At 61.3% G+C, this 9,348-nt stretch overlaps 3 protein-coding genes across 3 annotated transcripts in view; 2 read left to right on the top strand and 1 right to left on the bottom strand.

Moving 5' to 3' along the window:
* Positions 1-4,574: 4,574 nt before the first annotated feature.
* ETH_00024550 (uncharacterized protein) lies at positions 4,575-4,817 on the top strand (the record flags this gene model as incomplete). Its single annotated transcript, XM_013375241.1, has 1 exon — positions 4,575-4,817. One exon carries the CDS (start codon positions 4,575-4,577, stop codon positions 4,815-4,817), a length of 243 nt encoding a protein of 80 aa, XP_013230695.1.
* A 27-nt stretch (positions 4,818-4,844) lies between these two features.
* Positions 4,845-7,479, bottom strand: ETH_00024555 (zinc finger, ZZ type domain-containing protein, putative; the record flags this gene model as incomplete). Its single annotated transcript, XM_013375242.1, has 3 exons — positions 4,845-5,396; positions 5,658-6,688; positions 6,918-7,479. The coding sequence occupies 3 exons, from the start codon at positions 7,477-7,479 to the stop codon at positions 4,845-4,847; spliced, it is 2,145 nt and encodes a 714-aa protein (XP_013230696.1).
* Positions 7,480-8,957: 1,478 nt separating this feature from the next.
* ETH_00024560 (CAM kinase, CDPK family, putative) overlaps positions 8,958-9,348 on the top strand; it is a gene marked incomplete at both ends in the record, with an annotated part of 3,280 nt that continues 2,889 nt past the window's right edge. Inside the window, one exon of the mRNA XM_013375243.1 lies at positions 8,958-9,253. Coding sequence (XP_013230697.1) covers positions 8,958-9,253 — 296 coding nt within the window. The remainder of the gene's footprint in view (positions 9,254-9,348) is intronic.

Here is a 9,348-nt window from a genome sequence, read left to right on the forward strand (position 1 = left end):
GCAGCAGCAGCGGCCAGCCCGGTGTTCCTGTGGGCTCTTTTGCGCTGCCGTTTGTTTAGAAAGGCCCCAGGGCCATTCCGAGGGGCCTTGAATGTGCTGCTGAGCTCAGAGCGTGCTGCGGCTGCTGCTGCTGCGTTTGCTGCCGCTGCTGCTGCTGGCGGCGCTGCTGCCGCTGCTGCTGCTGCTGCTGCTGCTGTTTCTCCGTGCTGGGAGCTGCTGGGACCTGTCTCCTGGCCGCAGCTGCTTGCGCATTTTATCTGCTGCCACTGAGACAGAAGAGAGCCTGTCTTGGGCGCGAGAGGAGCGGGCAGTGGCGGGGCCAGGCAGACACCCCCAGCTGTACATACACCGGGTGGCCGCGGGGCAGCAGCAGCAGCCCGCCGCTGCAGCACCGCCGGAAGCCTAACAAGTCCCAGAGATTCTGCGAAGTCTCCAGCCAGCCTTGAGCTGCAGGTAAAAGCAGCACAGATCTCTGCTGCTCCCGAAGGGGGCGCTCGCGCTCTGCGTACAACCCCACACGAGCAGCAGCGGCAGCGCCAGCAGCAGCAGCAGCCCGCTGCTGCTGCTGCTGCACACCGCCAACCCGTTCGGCCACGCGTCTGTGCCCCTTTCCCCCTAAATTTCCCCGTTCCTTTCAATCAATCTTATTTTTATTATTTAATTTGTTGAAACAGCTTTTAGCTGCGCGTTTGGGCGGCTGATGCAGTGGAAACGCGGCCCGCGAGCACCCGCTGTGAACGCTCCCCGCATGAAGCCGCTGCTGCCATCGAACGGGAAAGCTTTGGCTCACTGCTGCTTCTCTTTTGCATTCTTTTTTATTTATTTATTTATTTTTAATCATTATCTGCCTCGAAAAAATTTCTTTGCTGCAGATCCCGGCAGAAACAGCGGCGTGCTCGCGCCGCGCCGCCCGTTGCAGCCGACCCAGCTGAACCGCCGCTCCCGCAGTAGCAGCAGCAGCAACAGCGGATGCAGCAGCAGCAGCTGCTGCAGCAACGGAAATCTGCTGAGGGGCAATTTGTTTTTGTTTTATTGTCTTGTTTGGCTGCCTGGGGCTGCACAAGCAGCAGCCGCTCGCTCGTCTGCTGCCGAGCCTCCCTGTTGAGTCCCCCAGGGCGATCGACGCGGGGCCACAAAGGACTTAGCCGCAATTTGGTCGAATTAGCCATTGAACTGCTGCTGCTTTTAATTAATAATTCCTTTTAAGAGCTTATTGGCCAAAATTGCGCGAGAACAGCCCCAAAAGCCCCCTTAAATGGCCCGGGATACACTTGCCCGCGGGACCCCCGCTTGTCCCCCGCGCCAGGCTCGCTGCAGCAGAAGCACTGCAGCAGCTAGCCACAGCTAGCCACAGCTAGCCACAGCTAGCCGTAGCAAGCTATAGGGAGCTGCGTTTAGACAGCAGCTTGCAGCCAGAAGCTCGCCGAGCCCGGGTTCGAGCCGGCGCCTGCTCCTGCTGCTGCAGCTGCTGCAGCAGCAGCAGCAGCTGCTGCTGCTGCAGCTCGCCTCACTGCGCCTCTGCCCACTAAAGGCGCCGTTGTTTCGGGGCCCCGGGCCCTCTGGGGGGCCCTCAGAGGCTGCGGGCTTTACCAGAAGCAGCAAAAGCTGGGGACATCGAAATAAAAGCAACTCTAGAGCTTGCAGCTAGCAGCAGCAAGCTGCTGCTCCCCTGCTGCTGCAGGGGCCCCCTGCACCCCTAGCTAAGGGCCCCCTGAGGCGCTTACCCGCGCTGCAGCCCCAGAGGGCCCCACGGCCTCACTAGGAGGCCTAAGGGCCCTTTTGGAGGCCCCAAAGGGCCCCTCAGGAGGCCCCAAAGGGTCCCTTAGGGGGCCCCCTAGGGGTCCCTCAGGGGGCCCCCAAGGGCCCCTTAGGGGGCCCCAAAGACCTACTTAATGGGGTCCTTTTGGCAGCCTTTAAGTGGTACTCTTCGCGGGGCCCTAAAGGCCCTTTAGGAGGCCCCAAAGGGCTCTTCAAGAGGCCTAGTTTGGCCCTTTAAATGACCCTTTGGGGCCCCTCAAAAGCCTAAAAGTTGGCAACTTTAAAAGGTTCCACAAGTCATTTTCGCAGCAGCAGCAAGAGCAGCAGGAGCTCTGGCTTCAGTAGTCTCTGCCTTAAAAAGGGGAGTGCCGAGCCCCGCCGGTCCAAGAGTTTCTCTTCAGCTTCATTTAGCTCTAAAATTTCCTCCTAAGGAGCCTGAAGCATTGCCGCTGCTGCTGCGCTGCTGCTGCTGCGCTGCTGCTGCTGCGCTGCTGCTGCTGTGTAGCTGCTGCCGTGCTGCTGCTGCTGTGCTGCTGCTGCTGTGCTGCTGCTGCACCAGGCTCATACCTAGCTGCGGGCGCGCCCGCCCGCGCCCGCAAGTGCCGTTGCTGCTGCAGCAGAGCTGCCGCCCGTGCTGCTCCTACTGCTGCCTGCCGCTGCTGCTGCTGCAGCAAGGACCCCCAGGCTCCCCAGTTCTCAGCAGCTCACTGCAGCAATTTAAATCAGAATTTAATAAACCCACATACAAGCCAGGGGCCTTCAGGCAAAGCTGCATTTGCCTGGCTGCCTAGGCACTGGGGCGCATGCAGGCGCCCATGGGCATTTGGGTAACAGAGGCAGCTGGTTGCAGCTAGCTGTGGCTAGCTGCAGCTAGCTGTGTTTGACTGCAGCTATCTGTGGCTATCTACAGCAAGCTGTGGCTGTCTGCAGCTAGCAGTGGCTAGCTGTAGCTAGCCGTGGGTGGTTGCATCTGTAACTAGTTGTAGTTAGCCGTGGATATCTGCAGCTAGCTGCAGCTAGCTGCAGCTAGCTAGCTGTGGCTATCTGTAGCTAGCTGTGACTAGCTGTAGCTAGCTGCAGGCACAGGCCTGCGGGGGGCGCTTCAATAGGGCTGGCTGGGGAGGCCTCTGCTGCTCCTTTCACTGATGGAGGCCCACTGTAGCCGCAGCAGCAAATGCTGCTGGGGTACATCCAGGGCCTCACAGCAGCAGCGCAGCAGCAGCACAGCAGCAGTACAGCAGCAGCGCAGCATCAGCACAGCAGCAGCGCAGCAGCAGCGCAGCAGCAGTGCGGGCCGCGCCCCTTAGACCAGCGGAAGCCGCGGGGGGCCAGGGGCCCCTTGGGGCCCCCGCTGGCCTTAGGGGCCCCCGGGCATGGCTGGGGGCCCCCCAAGGGCCCTCTGTGGGACCCCCTATGATAAGGTACCTTTGGTAGGCCCTTTAGTTTAAACTAAGTCTGTCTTAAGCTGCTTCTGGCTGGCCTTTAGGGCCTCTTTTGCTGCTGCTGCTGCTGCACTGCAGCGTTTGTTCCCAGCAGCAGTTTGCTGCGCGGCTGCAGTCTTTAAGGGCCCCTTCTCTGCTGCTAAACTGATTCTTGGGGGCGCCTAAGGGGGGCCCCGACAGTACCCAAAAAGGGCCCCTGATGGGCCTCAAAAAGACCAGAAGAGGCCCCCTTAGGGGCATCTTTTGGGGCCAAACGAGGCCCCACCAAAACTCCAGGGGGCCCCCCGTGGGGTACAGAAAGCAAGGAGTGTACCTGTCTGCTGCTGCTTGCTGCTTTGCTGCTTTGCTGCTTTGCTGTTGTGCTGCTGTGCTGCTCCCTTTATTTGTTTGCTGTGCTGCTTGCTGCTTTGCTGCTTTGCTGTTTTGCTGCTTTGCTGTTGTGCTGCTGTGCTGCTCCATCTATTTACTTGCTGTGCTGCTTTGCTGCTTTGCTGCTGTGCTGCTTCCTCTATTTGTTTGCTGTGCTGCTTTGCTGCTCTGCTGCTGTGCTACTGTGCTGCTGTACTGCTGTGCTGCTTTGCTGCTGTGCTACTCTGCTGCTTTGCTGCTTTGCTACTGTGCTGCTGTGCTGCTGTGCTGCTGTGCTGCTCCCTTCATTTGTTTGCTGCCTGTTTGTCTCTTCTTCAACTCGACGGCAAAAGAGCAATGACGCCCAAAGGCAAGAGGTGTCAGTTTGCTGGCGCCCACATGATCAGTGTTGCTGCTGCTGCAGCAGCAACAGCAGCAGCAGCAGCGCCCCACAATGCTGCTGCTGCCGCAACAGCAGCATGGGCTGTTGCCTCGGAGATTCAGGATACCCCTGATAACCCGCACTTCCAAGAAGCACCAGACAAAAAGTCTGCTGCTGCAGAAGCAAAAGCTGCACGCATTCGATCCATTGCTGGCAACTTGCGGCTTCTGGTCTGCTGCTGCTGCTGCTGCTGCTGCCACAATTCGGCCACCACTCAAGAGTCTATCGCCTGGGTCTCCTGAGGCGCCGTGTCTTGGTAGTGCATTAAAATCCACTGCAATATTTGGTTCCTGCAGCAGCAGCAGCAGCAGCAGCAAGAGCAGCAGCAGCAGCAGCAAGAGCAACCAACTCGCCATGATCCAAAGACACAAACGGCTCGGGCCAAAAAGAAGACAAAAGGAGAAGCCCCGGGAAGATGAGAGCAGCAGAAACGGGAAAGTGGAAGCAGCAGCGAGCAGCAGCAAGCAGCAGCGAGCAGCAGCAAGCAGCAGCGAGATGCAGCAAGCAGCAGCAGGCAAAGCGCCACAGTAAGATAGCAGCAGCAGGCGGAAAGGCAAGAAAGCAGCAAATATGAACCGCCGCGGATGGGGCCCAAGGAAACAATGGCCAGCAGCAACAAAGCAGCAGACAGAGGCAGCAGCAGACACAAACAGCAGCAGCAGCGCAGGGGCCGTCAGCGCCCAGCAGCAGCGCAAAGGGAACAGCAGCGATGCGAGGCTAGCGAGCCGCAGCACGCGAAGAGCAGCAAACGGAAAGCCCCGCAACAGCACAAGCAACTGCAGCAGCAGCAGCAACTGCAGCAGCAGCAGCAGCAGGAGCAGCTATGAAATCCCCAGCTAGCTTACACAGACAGTTCAGGGTGCATGCGCTTCATCTTGTTCAGGCTCTGCACCCACCAGTCCGCCCGCGAGGGCTCCACCAGCAGCAGCCGGTGGCTGCCGCTGCAGCAGCGCAGCACATAAACGCGGCCGCAGGGCAGCAGATTCAGCAGCAGCAGCAGCAGCAGAAACGACAGCTGCAACGGCACTCGTAGCGGCGGCGACCAGCTGCAGCAGCAGCAAGATCAGCAGCACAGCAGCTGCAGCAGCTGCAAGAGCAGCGGCAGCAGCAAGAGCAGCCCCGGGGAGAACAGCAGCAGCAGCCGCAGCAGCAGCAGCAGCCGCAGCAGCAGCAGGAGCAGCAGGAGGGGCGGCTGACGCGTGGTGGGAGTGGAAGCGCGGGGGCTTTGCTGCTGCAGTGGCCCTGCACTTGCCGCACAAGTCAAAGTTTGCTGCTGCTGCCAAGCAGTCCAGACACTTGAAGCGGGGCCCCACAATCGGCAGCTGGCCGCAAATGTGGCAAATCACTCCGTAGTGTACGAACACCTCGGGCTCCAGCAGCCACGGCCGCAGCAGCGCGCCCTCCAGCTGTACGTACACCCCAGCCGCGCGCCCCACACCTCTCCAAGACCCTCCCAGCAGCAACAAAGCGGACTGCCACAGCCGACTAGCAGCAGCAAATTTAAAGAGCTACAGCCCAACTAGCAGCAGCAAGTCACAAGCAATTCGCGGGATCAAGCGCTTCATTTAATGATCACGAGGCCCCACAGGGGCCCCACAAAGGGCCCCACAGGGGCCCCACAGGGGTCCCCACAAAATGCCTCACAGGGAGTCCCACAGGGGCCCCACAGGAATCCCATAGGGACCCTGTGGGGCCCCACAGGGGGCCTCGCAGGGGGCCCCACAGTGTGGCGTAGCTACGCCCGGAGTGTACGCATGCAGAAATACCTCTTCTGGGTCATCCACAGCGCTTGAGGGTTCTCGGCTGTCTCGGGGAACGGGAACAGCAGCAGCAGCAACAACGGCAGCAGCAGCAGCAGCAGCAGCTCTCTCGCTGGCCGTTTCCGCCGATTCGGAGGCGCCCCTAGCCGCGTCAACGGCAGCGTCCGGGGCTGCCTGCTGCTGCTGCTGCTGCTGCGGCTCCTGCTGCTGCTGCTGCTGCTGCGGCCCCTGCTGCTGCTGCTGCTGCGGCTCCTGCTGCAGCAGCTGGCGGTGCCTGCTGCCGGGCCCCTGCAGCAGCGGCAGGGGCGCAGCCACGGGCTCGGAGTCTCTGCTGAAGTCCGGCAAAAACTCTTCATCAGTTTCCATTTCTTCCGGAGGATTATCTCCTCTGTTTCTGCTGAGGGCCGGGGGGGGGGGCCCCCTTCTCCAGACGGGGCCCACGTTGAGGGGCCCCTCTTCGGTGTCGCTGGGCACTTCTTCGTCCTCCCCTGTTGCTGCTGCTGCTGCTGCTGCTGCTGCTGGGAGCGGCTGGGGGCGGGGGGGCGCCTGCTGCGCGCGCGCCCAGAGCTCGTCCGCCTTCGCTGCTGCAGCAGCAACGCGGACGTCGACTGTGAGGTGCAGCGGCAGCAGCTGGGGGGCCTCTCTGTGCAGCAGCAGCAGCAAAGTTTTGCTGCTGAGGGGCAGTGCGTCCGTGGCAGCACCTGGGGGGCCCCGGGCTATCAGAAAGTGGGGAGGACTTTTAAAAGATTTATCTTTTTCAAATTCTGCCACTTCCTGGTCCCTTCTTGCTGCTGCTGCTGGGTACTTGAGGTGTACGTACAGGTGTACCGGCCGACACACCGGAGGCAAAGAAGAAAAAGCAGATCGACATAAAGGACAAAAGGAAATGTCGTAGATGTTCATCGACCGGTACGCGCACCAGAAGCAAAACAAATGACCTGCAGCAGCAGCAGCAGCAGCAGGGGCAACGGCAGCGGCAAACGCGGGATGCAGCCGCGAGCGGAGCTCGCCGCGGTGAAAGAAACAGCAGCAGCAGCAGCAGCAGCAGCAGAGCAAATCAAGAAGAGCAGGCGGCAGCAGCAGCCTCTGAGGCGCTCCGCTGAGAGCAACGGCTGCGACTGTAACGCAACAGCAGCAGCAACAGCAGCAGCAACAGCAGCACCGTACCGCACTGCAGCAAAACGGGCTTCTGCAGCAAGTCGCAGCAGACGCAGCAGATAAGCTCTCGGTGGATTTCCTCTCCCTGGTCACCCTTCTTATTTGCGGCTGCGGCTTCTCCTCGCGCTGCAGTTGGTGCTGCTGCTGCTGCTGCTGCTGTTGTGGCGGCTGGGGCTGCCGGCGCTGCTGCTTCGCCCGAAGGAGCTGCACCGGGATGTGCTGCTGCCTCTGCTGCTGCCGCGCCGCCCCCAGCTGCTGCTGCAGGTGCTGCTGCTTGCAGAGTTAAAAGGGAGGTCTCTAGAAGCCGTGCTGCTGCTGCTGCTGTGTCTCCCGTTGCAGGCGCGGTGGTTTCTGCTGGCGTTGCTGCTGGCGTGGCAGCTGCCGTTGCTGCTGCTGTTGCTGCTGCTGTTGCTGCTGCTGTTGCTGCTGCTGTTGCTGCTGCTGTTGCTGCTGCTGTTGCTGCAGCATCTTGACCCCCAGCCTGCAGCGTCTCCTGTGCAAGGCGCAGCACAAAGCTCGCCTCTTCTGCTGCCAGACCCTCTTGGGGCCCCCCCGACTGCGCCTGCCCCATCAGCTGCTGCTGCTGCTGCCGCTGCAGCTGATGCCCCTGCGGCCGCAGCACAGAAGCAAAGATCACTGCAGCAAATAATGATCTGGCCACAAGCCTCGGCCCCTCCACCCCTAAACCCCAGAGCTAAACCCTAGCTCACCACACTGGCTTGGGGACTTGCGGAGTTGCTGCAGCAGCTGCAGCAGCAGCAGCAGCAGCAAGGAGGCAAGAGCGCAGCAAGATCCCTGCCAGCTGCTGCGCTGTGGCCTCAGGAAGGGCGCCCTGAGCTCTTTGCTGCCGCCTTGGGGCTCGAAGGTCACGGCTAACGCGAGGGTCACCGAAAGAGCGCTGCGGGCTCTTCTGGCGGTGCTGCTGCAGCAGCTGCAGCAGCAGCAGCAGCAACAGCAGCAGAAGACGCAGCAAAAACAGAGCAGGAGGGTGCTTCCCCGGTGCTGCGCTGCTGCTGCTGCGGCTGTGGACGGAGCTGCTCCTGCGGCTCGCGCTGCCAGCAAGGCCAGGGGGAGGAAGAGGCAGCGGCAGCAGCAGCAGCAGCAGAGCCTCCAAAAATAAGAAATATCTATACGGTGAGCCTATAATTTCTAAAATTCATTAAAGCTGTTACTGTGGTTCCAGAAGCAGCAGCGGCAGCAGCGCCTTCAGGGCCCCTCAGCAGCGGCACCGTCTGGCCAGCAGCAGCAGCAAGTGCCCTTGCTGCTGTTGCTGCTGCTGCGCCGCTGGGCCTCCAACAGCAGCCACCCCCGAGGCTTTAGAATCGCAGTAATACATCTGTTAGACTCTGCTGCTTCTGTTTAGCAGCAGCAACGCTCCTTGCCGCTGCTGCTGCCGGCACTGCAGGTCCTGCCACAGGCGGTCAGCATCGACACACAGCGATAGCCGCCGCCGCCGCTGGCGCCGCTGCAGTAGCAGCAGCAGCAGCAGCAGCAGCTGAACACTCCAAGGCTTTGGCTCTTTTTCTGCATTCTAATTCTAACTTCGAGGGCTACAAGGCCTAGCATTTCCCCCTTGAGCTGCAGGGGCCCCCGGGGGGGCCCCGTGTGTCTTCTTGCTGCAGAGCAGCGGCGGTGTCTCCTGGCCCCCTCGCCCCAGCAGCGGCTGCAGCTGAAGCAGTCGCTGCAGCAAGAGCAGCAGCAACAACAGCAGCAACGACAGCAGCAGCAGCAATGGATTAGTAGCTTTACTGCTCAATGCGCAGCCACTGCGGCGCCCGCTTAAGGACCGCCGCCCCCGGTGTCTTCTCTGCTGCAGCTGTGCTGCTCCGGGGTCCCCGCTGCAGAAGCAAGCAGCAGGAGCACCAGCAGCTGCAGGGGCTTCAGCAGCAGCGGCAGCAGCAGCATATACCAATATGTGCGGCAGCAAGCACGCGCAGGGGGCCCCGGGGAGTAGGGGGGCCCCCATTGGGGCCCCTCACAGCCCCCCGCTGGCATCAAGCGTCTCTTGACAGCGGCAGCGGGAGGCTCTATTGCAGCAGCAGCAGCAGAATGTTTTTCTATAGCAGCAGCAGCAGCAACAGCAACGATGCCAAGATCAGCAGCAGCAGCAGCTCCGCCTGTGGCAGCAGAGGCTGCAGCGCCGGCGAAAGCACCGTAGGCACCACCAGCAGCAGCACAAGCTCCAGCAGCAGCGACAGCAGCAGCAGCAGCAGCAGCGGCACCCCAGTGTTCCCATGGCTTGACGACGTCCTGCCGAGTGATTCGCGGTGGCGAAAGACACGAGTGGCGCGCAGCAGCAGCAGCAGCAACAGCAGCAGCAGCAGCAGCAGCTACGGGCCGCCCCAGTTCGATTCTACGCAGGCAGAACTCTCCTTTCACAAAGACAGGACTTTAGGGGACCCCTCAGGCGCCGCTGCTGAGAACGAGGGGGCGGAGGAGG

This window comes from Eimeria tenella, genomic scaffold (assembly GCF_000499545.2).
Source record: "Eimeria tenella Houghton genomic scaffold, Eth_scaff26, whole genome shotgun sequence".
NCBI classification, from domain to species: Eukaryota; Apicomplexa; class Conoidasida; order Eucoccidiorida; family Eimeriidae; genus Eimeria; species Eimeria tenella.